The 14885-nt window shown below is 50.3% G+C and overlaps 3 protein-coding genes; 1 reads left to right on the forward strand and 2 right to left on the reverse strand.

Moving 5' to 3' along the window:
- The first annotated feature begins 8685 nt into the window (after positions 1-8685).
- Positions 8686-10071, forward strand: CHC_T00008102001 (hypothetical protein). XM_005712032.1 is given in 2 exon segments: positions 8686-9930; positions 9931-10071. The coding sequence occupies 1 exon segment, from the start codon at positions 8686-8688 to the stop codon at positions 9928-9930; it is 1245 nt and encodes a 414-aa protein (XP_005712089.1). The 3' UTR covers positions 9931-10071.
- A 25-nt stretch (positions 10072-10096) lies between these two features.
- CHC_T00008103001 (hypothetical protein) lies at positions 10097-11056 on the reverse strand. XM_005712033.1 is given in 4 exon segments: positions 10097-10332; positions 10438-10526; positions 10634-10857; positions 10858-11056. The coding sequence occupies 3 exon segments, from the start codon at positions 10855-10857 to the stop codon at positions 10097-10099; spliced, it is 549 nt and encodes a 182-aa protein (XP_005712090.1). The 5' UTR covers positions 10858-11056.
- Positions 11057-11655: 599 nt separating this feature from the next.
- On the reverse strand, positions 11656-14266 carry CHC_T00008104001 (hypothetical protein). XM_005712034.1 is given in 2 exon segments: positions 11656-11707; positions 11708-14266. The coding sequence occupies 1 exon segment, from the start codon at positions 14264-14266 to the stop codon at positions 11708-11710; it is 2559 nt and encodes an 852-aa protein (XP_005712091.1). The 3' UTR covers positions 11656-11707.
- Positions 14267-14885: the final 619 nt, after the last annotated feature.

The following is a 14885-nucleotide window of genomic DNA, read 5'->3' on the forward strand; positions in this document are numbered from 1 at the left end:
CCCCGTCTGCCGACGTCGTTCACACCACAAACGTCGATGCTGGTGTTGCTCATAAGATTGCAATGCGTTTCAAGGACGAGAGACAGAAGGTTTCAGGAGCAGTTGGAGAGTTCTTCAACGACTTTGTTGCGGATTACACACGTGCCGCTAGTGACTACGACCTATCTTGCACGGCGAAGCTTCAGTATATGCATAACCTATTCAATGGTGATGCAAAGCGCTTCTACAACAAGATCGAATCATACGCAGCGACGTTCCCGCAAGCAGTAGAGATGATTGAAAAAGAGTATAATTCTTGCGTCCACCAAGTTGGTGGACGCAAGAATTATCTCTCGTCTCTCCGTGTGACCAAGTTTGTCGCAGATGGACTTGAAACCTCTGCTGCCCTTGAGAAGACGTACAAGGTGATCACAAAGCTTGTTCCGCAGGTCCCGCAATCACATCGTGGCGAGGCTCACAAGGTGGAATTTCTTCGCGGAGCCGTTGTCGAATATGACTGGGCTACAGAACCACTTTCCCGTATCGCTAGACACAACACGTCTTTCCAAATATTATATGATGAGTTAGAATCTTCACGTCATCTCGCCAAGGAAGGACAGCTGGCGAGCGTTCGGGACTCAGTATTCGTCAAGACTGCGAAGAACGAAGACGACTTCTCTTGCAAAATGTACCAAAAGTCAAGGGTGATACCAGAACAGACACCAAGGTCTTAGGACTCGACCTTCTACGCAGGGTTATCACGCACAGCAACCAAAACAAACATTTGGCAGGAATGACCTACTTAAAGTTATGGGTTGTTTCAATTGCGGTGAACCTAATCACCGCAAAAGTGACCGTCCAAAAGCCATAAATGCTGCTGTTGCCGCAAAACGCCGACTAGAGTACTATGCTCAGAAGCGCCAGCAGACTCCTTCCGCTCACATGGTGCTCTATGAACTCTGCTCCCAGCTAGACTCCGGACACACGAATGATCCGGATGATCAGTACGACTTGGGGCAGGTCTTTGAGATTGACCAGAGCCACGGAAACGATGCTGGAGTGTTCGATCCTGAAGGTGAGGACGACACGGCTCGTGAGGAAACCGATATTGAACATTCGGATTTTCCTCTGAGGGACTGAGTAGTCGCCTTTCTCTCAATCAGAGACGATCCGATGACTCTAACACCACGGAATCAATCTATGCTTGCCATGCTCGTGAACTAGAAGAATTTTCAAGTTTACAAGCCGAAGAGTTTCATGGAGCCTGCATAGATACAGGAGCTCAAAAGAGTGTCATCGGAATGCCACAGCGAAAGGAATATTGTCGCTTCGTGAGTCAGGATCTGGTGCTTAGAGGTCAGGAAGGTGATCGAAATTTCATATCTGGCAAACAGTCGCATGTCAGTTTGGGTTTGTTCGAAATTCGTCGGTTATTTGCACGACCTAAAGCTCTCAGTTAACGTGGTCGGCATTAATGTCCCGTTACTGCTAGGGCTAGACATCATGTCGGAATATAGAATTGTCGTCGACGCTGCTGATGGATTGCTCTTCAGCAAAAGTTAAGGTTGGAAACTCCGCCTTGATCGGAAACTTGGGCATTTGTACCTAAACTGGAAGTCATCAGTTCTGTAGACGTCTTCGGAGTTGACGAAAATCCATCGTCATTTTTCCATGCCAATCCCGACAGATTTTTCGACTTAATGAAGGGAGCTGAGGACGCCGAAGCAACACCGCAGATTCACCGCGCTTTGAAAGACATCTCTCAGACTTGTGCTATATGTCAGGGGCTTGCTAAAGTACATAGCCGTTTCAGAGTTGCTCTACCAAATGAGGACGTGATATTCAACAGAACTGCGTACATGGACTTGATGAAACTTGATGGAAAATCGACTTTGCATATCATCGATAAAGAGACCCTCTTTAGTGCTTCCGCATTCCTCAGCGAAGGAGAAACAGCAGATGATGTCTGGAATGTCTACATGCGCTCCTGGGTCATTCCTTATGTCGGTTTTTCTGAAATTGTCCATTGTGATCAAGGTCCTCAGTTCACGTCAGAACGATGAAAGAGTTTGCTCTTTAAGGCTGGAAATACGTCAAGATGAATCCGGAGTCGAGAGCCATAATGCACTAGGCGCTGGAGAAAGGTATCACTCCTTCCACCTCCAAATCTATCGTTAGGTCCGTGCTGAGCATCCCAACCTAGCTCATGACTATGCTCTCTCTCTTTCGGTGAAGTCCATGAACGAAATAGCCGGGCCAAATGGAGTCTGCCCTATGCTCCTCGTTTTAGGCGTACTTCCGCGGATGCCTCTAGCAACAAAAAACTTACTGGAACAACTCGAACGCATGAATGCGATGAAGACCGCAAGGTCGGAAATGATTAAGCACGTTCCGAGAGCTCTTCTGTCTACGGCACGGGGAAGTAATGTACCTGGAGCAGCTAATTCGGAATTCGAAGCAGGATGTGATGTACTTGTAGATCGTGAACGTCCGGATGAATGGCGGGGACAGTTTCGGGTGTTGAGTTGCGACGGGAAACAAGTGGTACTCCATGTTAACGGTCGTCACAGCACTTTTTCTGTTGACAAGGTCAACCCGCACAGGATACCTTCTGTTAGTTCTGAACAACCGTCGCCACCGGATTCAACTCAGATCCAGGCTCCAAATGTGCCCGACTATGGTGCAAACATCGGTGGTGCTTCTATTAATGATCCAGCCGTGATTGCCGCGAATACGTTCTTTACGGGGATTCATGGTAACTTCCAGGATCTCAAGCATCATGGTGATATTTCTGAGCCGTGGAACGAAGTTCTGCCAACTTATCTGACTGAAGTCTTGAAGATAGGTGATCGAAGAGAAGATACCGAGCCATTCCTTCCTGGGAAACATAAGTAAGTGGATGGTCTGACGTCGAGAGGCACTTTCATGAAAGTAAAGCAGTGGGACGTTCCGAAAGATGCAAACATTCTCGGCGTGAGGTTTGTCTGCACTTTGAAAAACAAAGGAACTGACAAGGAAAAGGTCAAGGTCGCTACGTTACTCAAGGATACAGGGACAAAGAAAAGACCTTTATTGTCCATAATGTCACAACATTGGGCCAGAGCTCGGTCAAGATCCTAGTTTCCACTTGTGCAGCTCCAAACTTTCGCATTTTCTCTCATGACGTTACTCAGGCATATCTCCAGAGCGATGAGAAGTTGACAAGGGAGATTTACCTCAAGCCGAAGAAGCAGGATCAAAAGTTCTTTGGGGTCACTGACCAGGAACTGCTTCGGCTTGTGAGAGCTCTATATAGTATCACTGACGCAGGAGACTACTGGAGTGTCACTTTAGACACTCACGTCAAGTCCGATTTGCAGATGGTTCCGCTCGAGACTGATCCGTCGCTCTACATGAAGAACGGTACTAATTGCGTCGAAGGACTTTTCGGTGCATACATAGCTGACTGCTTACTTGGCGGAGATGAGCGTTTTCAAGACCCGACTAAGGACATGCTGTTGAAGTTTGACTCTAGACCCAGGGAATGGGACAGTGTCGAGTTCTTAGGCACTCAAATTCGGACTTCATGGATGCATGCTAACGGACGCAAAGCTCGAATGTTCTATGTAGGGCAGCCAGACCATCTCTCTAAGGTTTGCAAGATTCTGACAGACGTCAGCTTCGAAAAATTCATATCAGTTCGCGCATCTTTCGCCTGGCTAGCTCACAGCAGACTCGATGTCTGCTGCGCGATCAATCTATCAGGCCAAGTCACTGAAGAAACGTTCTCCAAGCGGCATGTTGAAGAGATGAACTGTGCTATACACCGAGTTAGATCATCGCTGGACCTGTTCCTAACCTACAGTCCGCTTGATCTTGGAACTCTTCACCTTACAGCATACACGGATGCCTCTTTCGCCACCAACGACGGCCATTCGTCGCAACTTGGATATGTTGTCTTGCTATGTGATGCCTCGGATAAGTGTCACGTCTTGGACTTCGCCAGTCGTAAATGCAAACGTGTCGTAAGGTCAATCATGGCAGGGGAGATCTACGCGTTCGCCGAAGGGTTCGATGATGTGTTTGCCATTCGACACACATTGGAGAAACTCTACAAGCGAAAGATCCCTATTAAGATGCTTACCGATTCCAAGCAGATGTTCGACGTGATAACTAAGGCCTCCCACACAGAAGAGAAGCGCTTGATGATCGATATAGCCGCATCTCGAGAAGCATACAACAAGCATGAGATATCGAACGTGGGATTGGTATTGTCAGAGCACAATATCGCTGCCGGATTAACAAAGGTCAATAGATGTAAGGCCTTGGAGGAAGTTGTGAAAACTGGCTTTGACAAGAATCCAGTTCAACAATGGATCTTCCGTCGTATTGAATGAGTATGAAGACTACGTATTTGGGTTTTAAGGGGTGGCAGTGTAAGAATTATGAACAACTCAGCAATTCGTTTCCATCTAGAATTATCCGGAACTCTGGAGGACGTGTAAGCAACGGCGCTGTACTGCGCTGTACCTTGCTGTCAGCCCGCACGCGGGTTACAACCTTAATTCGCCAACGCATCCAGCGCACAGTATCCTTTCTGTAATGGTTACATTTAGTGTAACTACGGCCTAACACGTAGTTCTATTGGTAGTTGTGTATTTTGCTGAGGTGCATAGGTTTTCACCCCAGCTACTAAGCCACGGTTTCCTGTACCAGCTTAGATTTTAGAACTCTATAAAAGGCTGAGTTCGTGTGGGCTTGGAGGACTAGCCTCACCCATTACCAACCGAACATCAATGATTATCAACGAGAAGTATTTCCTCAGAACGAACTAGCCGATCTAGTGTTCACCTCGGACAGGCTGTCCCCCACGACCATCGGGGGGTGCCTTCGGACATCGGCAAGTAGGTGCCCAATCCGAGGTTCATTTTAAAGGGGTGCTCCCGACGAGCACCTATCAAGCTATCTAATCAGCTTTACATTGTAACCGCTGTGAGGCGGAGTTTTTGCCACAATCAGAGCATCACCACCGGTAGAATCAAATAACCAAATAACCAAAATTTGATGATTTGATGTGGATTGACATCCCCACCGGTCCGACGAAATCATGAAATTTTTGGTTCCGAACCAATATCAAGAATTTCCCTTCCCAGGCAGGGTAATAAGGAACAAACTATGATTTTTATTGGACAACGTTAAGAAATATTTGTCTCTTTTGGCAACAAAACCCACCGTTGCAGAGGCTGAGATCAGCTTTACACGAGTGTCACAAAAATATCTGAACGTGTTTGACATCACGGGTGAAAAGTCCAATTTGTTATGGCCGGACCCAGAACACTGATCGAGGCCCGAAACGGGTAATTTGGAACAAATGCCGTTCCAAAATGAGTCATGTACTACATCTCCTTGGCGTGTAACCCAATCATTGCCAGTGCCGCTTGCCGACTGGCATGTAGGTCGGGCTTTTCCGATTTTTTGCCTGTAGTTTTGCGATTCTTTGTGCACCTCAATGCATTCGCCGCCTGTCGTTCACGCTTCTTGGAGGCAACTGCCTCAGCTGTCGCAGCTTTGGCTTTTATGGCGTCTTTGGCTTTCTGTTTTCTCTGAACAGTCTTTTGAGCCTTTTCTCTGGCCTTAGCTGCAAGTGTCTCCTGCCGTAAACGTTCTTTTTCTCTCTTTTCTAATTCCTTTCTTAATTTCTTCGTAGCAGCCATGTTCTGTTTTTCGCGTCTCTGCGCTATAATATCGTTATGCGTGAGGTAAATGGCAGGAGTACCACACTGCAAGGATGTATTTGTCTTTCCTATTTGCACACGACTCCTCCCAAGCTTGGTCATGGCTACAGGACGAGCCACGGAGAGCAAAATGCTGTTAACAATTTGGTTCTATTTCAGAATGCAGGACATTTTAGCAATTGCTTTTGATGGCTGCTCTACGGACTCGATTACGTTCTCTAATTTCTTGAGAGTGCCGGCACCAGTTCTTCGTTGAATAACAGACGGTAGCCGAGCACCAGGCCCGGCCCTCTCGCACTTTACCGAATTATTTTTATCCTCGTCTCTGTGAACCTTGCCTGTCTCAAAACGTTTTAGAAAACGATAGTCCATTGGCCGAAGACCGGTGGACACAAATAAGGACGGCACCACATCACGTGACAGCTCCCAGTACCCTGCAACGCCAACCATCAGCTTGACACGTATTGATCTCGTGTCAATCAGAGCCTTTTTGCACAAATGGTCTCGTGTTTTTCGTACATGAGATTTAAAGCACTTGTTAATATTTGCATCGCAAGGCTGCAAGAAGTGAGAGGTGTCGGCAGGACTTTGTATTAACTTGCAGCCCTTGCTCAAGCACAGTTCTAGCCACTCGTACCCATTTCTCGACGCATGCCGGTCAAGACAAAGTGCAAACGTTTTGCCTGGAGGCACAAATTTCCGCACATTCCTATCGATATGTTCCATTAAAAAAGGCATCAGGCCCATCTCCAAGGACCCATTTTGGGATATAAAAATAGCAGCATCCCTTAGAAACCATCTGTTTGGAGCCAACCAGTGCGGATGTCCTTGAGAATCTTTAAATATTTCGTGGGGAGCTGGTCAAACCAGGAAGACATAATGTTTTTTCCGGCAAAAACAAAGAAAAGTGGAAAACATTTTCCACTCGCAGAAGTCACGACCACAGCTGTCAAATGTTTACCAGTCCCAATACTGGGGGAGGAGGACCGGAAACCACCATGAGGTGTGTCGGAGGAGCCGAATGCTATAACACGCTGCCCAAATTCGGCATCTACGGCGGTCTCGTCCATATTCCACAGCCTGTCTCCATCTGTGAAAATGCCTGAGTTGGCTGCTTCAACCTGCTACAGTGCCGTGGCATACGTTTCACGTGATAGTAGTTCTCTCCCCTGAGCTTTGCTCGCTCCTTGTTCTCAGCATTTCTGAAAGTAATATCCCGGTTGCGTGCTCTGAAAGCTCTGACGACTTCAGCAGAAGGCAGAACATTTTCAAATCCTCTTCAGCCGTCCGTGGCTATTTCTGCAATGACACTGCGAAGTTTTCTGGCATCCATGACGAAGCCTCGTGAGGCAATGAATTTCATGCGATCTTTGATTAGTTGCTCTTCTTCTATACTGAGAACCAGCTGTCTACCTGCTCTATATGCTCTTGGATCCAGAAAATTTCCAGCACTGCCGTGTATTCTGACGCAACAGCTTTCTTAATGCGTATGGCTGTTACAGCCGATAGAGAGCAGGCAGACATAACCTCTCTGAGCTTGTGTTGTTTTCGCAGTAGCTCAACCGCCTTGAGGCGATTCTCCCGTACCTTCGCGTCTCGTGCAGTCCTTATCTGTGCCTCTCGAGTTTGCTTACGCATCGAGAGAGTCACCATTGTGGCATATGGCTGAAAAAACGCTCGGAGAAGTCTCAGTGAGGAACAGGGGTGTCCAAATACGACTATCAGTGTTATGTCGGTACCCAACACGTACGTTACCCTTCCTGCCATGTTTGCGATTTGAAATGCGCGCAAACCGTATCCTCATACGATCGTCCGATGATTATCGGACACTTGTACACAAGGGAATTGTTTATCTGTCTTTCAGTGTACTGATTGTCGGTCTGCTAGAATGTTTTCGAGCTTCTTCCAAATTACCTTTTTTTCCAAATTACCCTGCCGGGGAGGGGTAGGTTCTGTTTCTTCGTAATTTGATACCCTGGACAATCTAGTTGTTCAAGGCTCATTGGTCACACGAAAGGGCTTCCCTCCAAACCCCCAGGACGAAGCGTACTATACAGTATTTGGTTCTCACTGGTGGCACTGTTCTTTTTGAGATATCAAATTACCAAATAGCCAAACCACCAAATTCCCACCAGTGAGTTCTAGAAAAAACGTGCCAAGTGTTGTTGTTTGGTCATTTGATCACCTACCGGTGGTGATGCTCTCACGAAAGCTGTCTGGGACGGTGGTAGATCTACGAATTTTTTTCACTTCATAAAAGTGAAATAAAAATGTCACTTTATGAGCACCGGGCTAAGTAGCCGAGGTGGCGACAGGCAGAGCGAGACGGTGAAGCTCGGTTGACGCCAAGTGTTCAACGGCCACTCGCTATTTCCCGTGCCAGCTTCACCCGCGTATACAACGTGTACGAGGAGATCCGCATCCAAAAATGTGTAGGAGAAACATAAAATCAAGCACGGAGATTGGCGGGAAAACCATTATCAACTACATTTCGTTTGGAGCCGTCGTTGCCGACACTCAAGTCCTTGTCCTATGCAACTACACCTAGCGTTTGGCACTGCGGCAGCTCTCACAGAGCGAGCGCCCTCCAAGCAAATTGCATACCCACTCTTGGTTTCCTTCTGAAGGTCCGCCAATTCGCGCAATACACCTGCAGAGGTCTCCGGCGCAGGCCGAAACTTATTCCTAGTCGCACTCGCCCAAACGAAACATGTCTTCTCCGTCTTCATCTTTGTTCGTGCGGGAGCTGAAAACAGGGACGCTTACCGTCAAACGACCGCTCACTTTCTACGTCAGTTTGAATAAGGCTGGCAAATATGCGACGACCAAGTTAATCAAGGCGCACGGCGGTGAGGTCGTCACGCATTCCGGCGAGGAGGGCTCAGCTATAATCCCACTTGTCGACCCTCTTGCTAAGGCGAGGCCGGATGGCCGCACGGCGTATTCGGTGGACTACATTGAGGCTTGCATTCAACGTAACAAACTGCTCGACATGGAAGAGTTTCGTCTCATCCCGGTAAAGAATTCCGGACCGAAAACTTTTTATAATAGACGGAGAAGCAATTCTCGTGTACCTGGGGATGCCGTAGAGAGGATAGAAAAGAGTGGCACTCTTGGTGCTGGGCAGATTTCGACAAACGGCGCAGCACCAAATCTAGCAGCGGGTATGTCTGTTCCTTTAGGGAACCAAGTCTCTGAGAAGCCGGGGGAGGAAGTCATTCTAGGCGAAGATGGGGGCCAATTGTGCCGCACTCCGAGACAAGACGCAGCCGACCTCCCCCTTGGACAAACGGAGCTCCGACACAACGGCATTCTGGGGCCGGACAACTTCAAGAAGAGCTCGAGGATTAAACGCAGCCAGCGCTGGACTGCGGAACAGGACAAGACGCTTTTAGGTTTGTACCAGGATGCGGTAGCGGACTTAAGAAAAAATGGGGGAGATGTTTCATCTGCAGAGTCAATAGAATGTTGGGATTTGTTGAAGACCACTGGATTCTTACCAGTGACACAGAGTGCACAGGACTGTTTGAGTCGATTGCTATCACTTAAAAAGTCGCATGGAAGCAGGAATAACAGACGGAAGGCGGACCCAGGCAAGGAACAAGATTCAAATCGCTCAAAAACAGCGGACGTTACCATGGGGAGTATGGCGGAGAAGCCAACTCCCCCTAAGAAACGGAAGCTGCGTCATTCCGGCTCTACATGCATATCACCGAATCGGTCAGCGCAGGAAATTTCATCTGACAGCGCGCCGAGGGTTACAGCCGAAAAGCCAGACGGCTCATCACCGACTCAAAACAACGAACAGAAGTTGTCGTCAAAGAAAGGGGGCAGTGAGCCAGATGAAAGACGTGATGATACTGCGGAAGAGCCCCTGCCTCCAAATTCAACATCGAGACCAGACGGGCAGTCAGCGGAAACAGGCGTAGTACAATCTCGCATTGAAGGCTCAACGGCGGAAATTTACGACAGGACTACAGACGGGGAGACGGCCCAGGCAACGACTACTGCAATGCGGAACGGGGAGGCACACCCGGGATTATCGTTGCAGAGGAGTGAAGAGAAGACGTCTGAGGAGACAACCAATCGTATTTGCTGGATTGTAAGGCAAATTGCTACACGGGGCAAGGTCTCAGACAGGACTGCCTTCAGAGCCTTCCGATCACACAATGCAAACTGGAGAAAAGCTTTAGAATCAATCCATGTGAGCAGGGAGCGTCGGAAAAGATCCTACTAGGCGGGCATCACCTTTAGCTTCGAGTAGAACCAGGAGCCAAGACGAGCTAAATTGCATATCCCGGAAGTAGTGGAAAAGGACCTGTTGTGGGGAGGGGATAGACATGCGTCTTTTTTCCTGCACATTCAAAAACATCTTAGAGACACTGCTATGTGCCGTTGCTGGTCTACTTCTTGTCAGGGGCGGTACTTCGGTCTTCTTCAAGCTTCTGACGAATTTTGCTAGCATTGGAATTGAAAAATCTCGGCCGTCTCGTCGAAGAAAGACCAGATGTTGTTGTGGAACTGAAGGACTTCCCATGGGACAGTGGAACTTCTGGGGCATCCGTTGTATCCGCGAGGGAAGGGAATGCGCTACTGGGGATTGCCGCAGCAGGTGCCGCTGTCTCTTCGGCTTCTTCAGCTGGTGGAACGAGCATCACGTAGAAATACAGAGTCAGTTTCTTAAATCATGGCAGTATAGGTTGCCACGCGAATGAATCGTGTCCAAGCGCAGGATGAAACTTACCTGTAGGTTCCGATGATTCCTTGATCCATCCTGTAAACTTTTCAGTTGGCTCATTTCCGTCAATCTGATTGTCGTTTTCCTCGACGCCCCTGTGGATTCGGATCGCATGAAACACATTTGGTATTAGCGGATCGCATTGCAATTGACTCGAGGTGTTTTTGACGGTGATGTTAGGGAATGGATAAATGCCGCGCACCTCTTGAACTCGACGACTGTCCGTCCGCCAGTGTTGACTTTGGCACCCTTCGGATCCTCGATCTCAATCCAGCCATCATCCTGCTGTTTGGGGGAAGGCTCTGCTATACTGGGTTCAGTCTCAGGCTCTTGCTCTTTGCGCTGCACCACTCCAGCAGATGAGCGTGCGCCCGCTTTTTTCTTTTTGCGGTCCTTCTTCGCGAAGAAATCATTGAGGTCCGACATGTTGTTTTGTGGTGGTGACGACGGGTCTTTGGATATACGAAACAGATGTGCACACTGGAAACGGCTCCCTGAAGTGCTTTTTCAAGCACAGCTCCACACGTAGCTCTTCAGTTGCGTAGGATGGGCTTGACGTTGTGGGAAGAGGTTCGAGGACTCAGAGACTTTGTTAGACGCCCGTTTGGCGTGGCGGCCTCCGACGTACAGCGAGAGCGGTTTAACTGGAAGGTTTGTCAGAGATGAGGTAATTACTTGATGAATGTGGATTCAGATGCCACTAACGGTGGGTGGCATAATTAATTGACCAAGTCTCGGTGTAATTGGTGTGTAATTTCAAAGATCAAAGAGACCCAGTTTTTTCAGTCTCAGGATTCAGGTTTTGTTGTGAAGGTTAAGTCTGGTGGTGTGGAGTAGCACGGATTTGAAGCACATGCCAAACCGTATTATGCAGCTCTGCGAGAGCTCTGGAACGTGACCAGTGCATCGAGTGGTGCTTCACAAAATAAGAGAAACGCGACGGATGGAGATGGTAAGGCCCAAACCGAACGCGGTGTGTCGAGCTCTACACGGACAGAGCCCGCGACAGTGAGGTCCTTGGACTCAAGGCAGTTCAACGTAGGACACGCCAGATAGGTGTGAACGCCTATCTGGTTTGTGGAAGGGTCAAAGTAGGATACGCGAAATAAGTGTGAGTGCTTTTTTCGCTTGTCGAAGTTCAAAGTAGGGCACACCAAATATGTGTGAGCGCCTATTTCGCTTGTCCTACTTTGAACTGCTTGCTTGTGGAGTTCAAGAGTGGGACGATGAGGATGTGCATGTTTTGCAGATGGTTTACATAGATAAAGAGAGTTGTTCAGAATATGCGACCGGCTTCTTCGGAGCTTGACAAGATCATTAAACCTTGTTGCAACACATAGGTGCGTCCATTTGGGCTCAAATTACTGAGATGCGACCGGAAAGCTAGGACGGCGCTGTCGACAGCGAATCGAGCCGAGTTTTCAGAATCGAAACCTTGACTCCAATCCATGAGCGGATGGGAATGGACGCCGCTTCCAATATTTCCAACCGGCATTTGCAAATTCAGCGCGTGATTTCCCGTCCCAAAATTGAGCCCTGTCCCATCCGCCATGGATGAATTCCCCCGCAGACCTCGCCCTTGGTCCCCAAATCCAAGAGATTGGCCCACATCCGGTCGACCTCCGAAAACTGCCGAGCCAGGCGCACCAAGCGGTATTCGTGCGGCATCCCCTGTACCATCCTGTCCCATCGCCCGTCGATCGAGTTCTGGAGGGAGTCGCTGTTCTGCGTTTTCCACTAATCGCCCGCCAGTGTTGTCCCGCGCATTTTTTAGCGTTTGAGACGACGTTGGACTCTTTCCATCGGGCTCAATAGTCTTCTTCTTCTGTTCCTTGAGCCGGCTTCGTCGCTTCCTCTGACGATCTCTCGCGAGTCTTCGTTTCCGGTCTTCGGCAGTTTCAAACGGCACAGGCACCTCCTTAACCTCGCCATCATTCCCACCGATCCTGTCCACGTTCCCTACCACCGCGCCTGAACCGAGTGATCCACTCACTCCACCAACCCCCAATGTATGCGCACTGAATCCTCCTCGGCTCGCTCCATTTACGAGATCCTCCTGGCCTCCTGCAACCCCTGGTACATGGAGTTGTTGCAAACCTGACTGCATTCCAGCGTTTGGTCCTAGCGAACCTGGTTCAAAATGTGCAGCTACTCCAGAGCCTTGGATTTGTCCTTGTCCATGAGCTTGCATGGCATGCCCACCCATTCCCACAGATGACGCTGGTATAGTACCTCCACCAGCCAACAACCTGCTATTTGGGTCACTAGAACGCGGCGACGAATCTGCTTCTGTTTTCCCCTCGCGTTCCCCTTTCAGCCGCTGTCGCCTGCGACGCTGTCGGTCTCGCGCCAATCTTCGCTTGCGATCCTCTGCTGACTCATTCGGATTTCGAGAAAGTGAGTCCCCCGCAACAGATGCATGCGGTGCCTGGCCTTGATGCTGCTGCTGCTGGCTTTGTGCCGGCAGCTGCCCGGGCTGGGTATGCTGTAAATTAGCTGTCGTATTCGCACCTATTGCCGCCGGGTACCGTGCCCCTTGGGCGTTTGGTAATCCAAGGACTCCGGCAGGTGTGCTCTTCACTGGCGATGCTTCCGCTGTGTGCATTCGATTCACGGCATCCGGTAGTGCAGTGAGCCCAGCGGCGGCGGCGGCTGCATCGGCAGGGTCATCGAGCACAGACGCTCGTTGCTCCGACCGTTGCTGGATCTGGGAACCAAGCCCTTGATATGCTGTGGAGCGTAGAGGGACATTCTGCTGCTGGAAGTATTGTCGTTGCGCATCTGCCACAAAACGAGTTGGCGAAGCTACGGGGTTGACGTTAGCGGTTCTGGTAGAAAAGCCTTGAGAAGAAAAGCTGAAGGCCTGTTGTTCGCCATGGAGTGTCGCTTGGGCGTTTGCTTGCGAGGCGTTAAGCGGTTGCGTGCCGGCTGTGAAGCCGGAGGCGGACCCGAAAGTTGGTTGAGCTTGTGCCTGGGTGAAAAGGTTGTCGCTGTACTGCCTTTGCTGTTGCTGTTGGCGCTGCTGTTCTCGGTGGAGTTGGTGCAGTTGCTGTTGATGCTGTCGCTGAGCGCGCTGCTGCTGCTGCTGCTGCTGTTGCTGACTTTGGCGCTGTTGCTGTTGCTGCTGCGGTTGTTGTGGATGCTTCGGAGTCTGTTGCTGCTGTCCTTGGTGCTGCTGCTGCTGGCGCTGCTTGAGCTGAAGATGCTGCCTCTGCTGGTCACCGGTGTGGGTCTGGAGGTGGCGATGGCGTGGGCCTGCAGAAGGGGTATCTTGCTGTTGTTGTGCTGCTCTGACCTGACTCTGTTGAGTGTGTAATTGGCGATGTTGCAAGGTGGTTGGATCCGGCGCAGCTCGTTCCTTTTGGGAGGATTTCAACCTGGCGGCCGCGACTGCATCTTCAGGAGTCTGGTGTACAGACGGAGCTTGTTGTTGCTGAGGGTGCTGGTGGACATGTTGGGCTTGGACTCTGGCTTGAGCTCGAGCAAGCTCTATAGCCCTGCGAAAGTTGGCATGGTTGGCCGGGTCGACGTGTGAAGGTTCCTGATGGGCATGTGGAGGATTTGAGGGTTGCGGGAGTCTGTTGGACCTGCGAACGGATTGGGGCTGAGGGTGCGGGTGTTGTGGGGGTCTTCGGTCGGTCTTGGCGGGGGGCTGGACGACCCTTGGGATAGGCGGGGGTCGGGGGACTGGAGTGGTAGCGGGATCTGACGGGTGTTCCCTTCTGAGCTTTTGCCTATGTCTGCGTTGACGTTCCCGAGCGAGACGACGCTTGCGGTCAGCGGTGGTCTCGCCGAGGACTGCGGCATCGACGGAGGTGGCGGCGGACCGCTTCATGGAGGAGGAAAAGGGGGTGCGGAAGTTGTTGAGGTACACAACTGGTGACGTAACTTTGCGGTGATCGCCCGTGACTCGGTCACACCACGGGTTCGCGACTGCCGGCGGACGCAGCGCACCTCGTGGCCTCCGCCTTTTTTTTTTTTTTTGGGCGTTTCGCGAAAACCGCGCCCACCGACACGACCCGCCCAAACCCGCCCCACACCCCATCCGCCCGGCCCCCGCCCCCCCCCACTCCCTCCTGTGACGCCGCGCCCGCCTTACCATTTCGTATTTCTCTGCATTTCCGCTGGTTTCCTCCCCTTAATTTTCGGTAATTTTTTTCTGTCACAGGCCCGAACGGAGCACTTTGCGGGACCCCCCATCTCCCCGATTCCTCACTTCTCTCCTCCGTCACCCGCTCCGCTCACTTCACGTGGGCCATAGATGATTTTCCTGCATTTCACGCTTGTCGGTAAGAGTTGCCCAAATCCTACAGGACAGCCTAAACCTGCGGACGTAGGGGATCATTGTGTTTGGCCCCACTACGGTATGAACACAATTTATTCGCAAGCATTTGGGGCATGCATGCATTGCCGGTCCGCTTAACATGCCACAAGTGCTTTTGAACACGGAACTG

The sequence above is a fragment of the Chondrus crispus genome, genomic scaffold, assembly GCF_000350225.1.
Source record: "Chondrus crispus Stackhouse genomic scaffold, scaffold_94, whole genome shotgun sequence".
Taxonomy (NCBI): Eukaryota; Rhodophyta; class Florideophyceae; order Gigartinales; family Gigartinaceae; genus Chondrus; species Chondrus crispus.

Coding starts and splice junctions, on each gene's coding strand:
- CHC_T00008102001 (XM_005712032.1), top strand. CDS start 8,686: ATGGAAGAGTTTCGTCTCATCCCGGTAAAGAATTCCGGACCGAAAACT.
- CHC_T00008103001 (XM_005712033.1), bottom strand. CDS start 10,857: ATGTCGGACCTCAATGATTTCTTCGCGAAGAAGGACCGCAAAAAGAAA. Junction 10,527..10,633: donor ACAGTCGTCGAGTTCAAGAG/GTGCGCGGCATT, acceptor CCGAATCCACAG/GGGCGTCGAGGAAAACGACA. Junction 10,333..10,437: donor GGAATCATCGGAACCTACAG/GTAAGTTTCATC, acceptor TCGTTCCACCAG/CTGAAGAAGCCGAAGAGACA.
- CHC_T00008104001 (XM_005712034.1), bottom strand. CDS start 14,266: ATGAAGCGGTCCGCCGCCACCTCCGTCGATGCCGCAGTCCTCGGCGAG.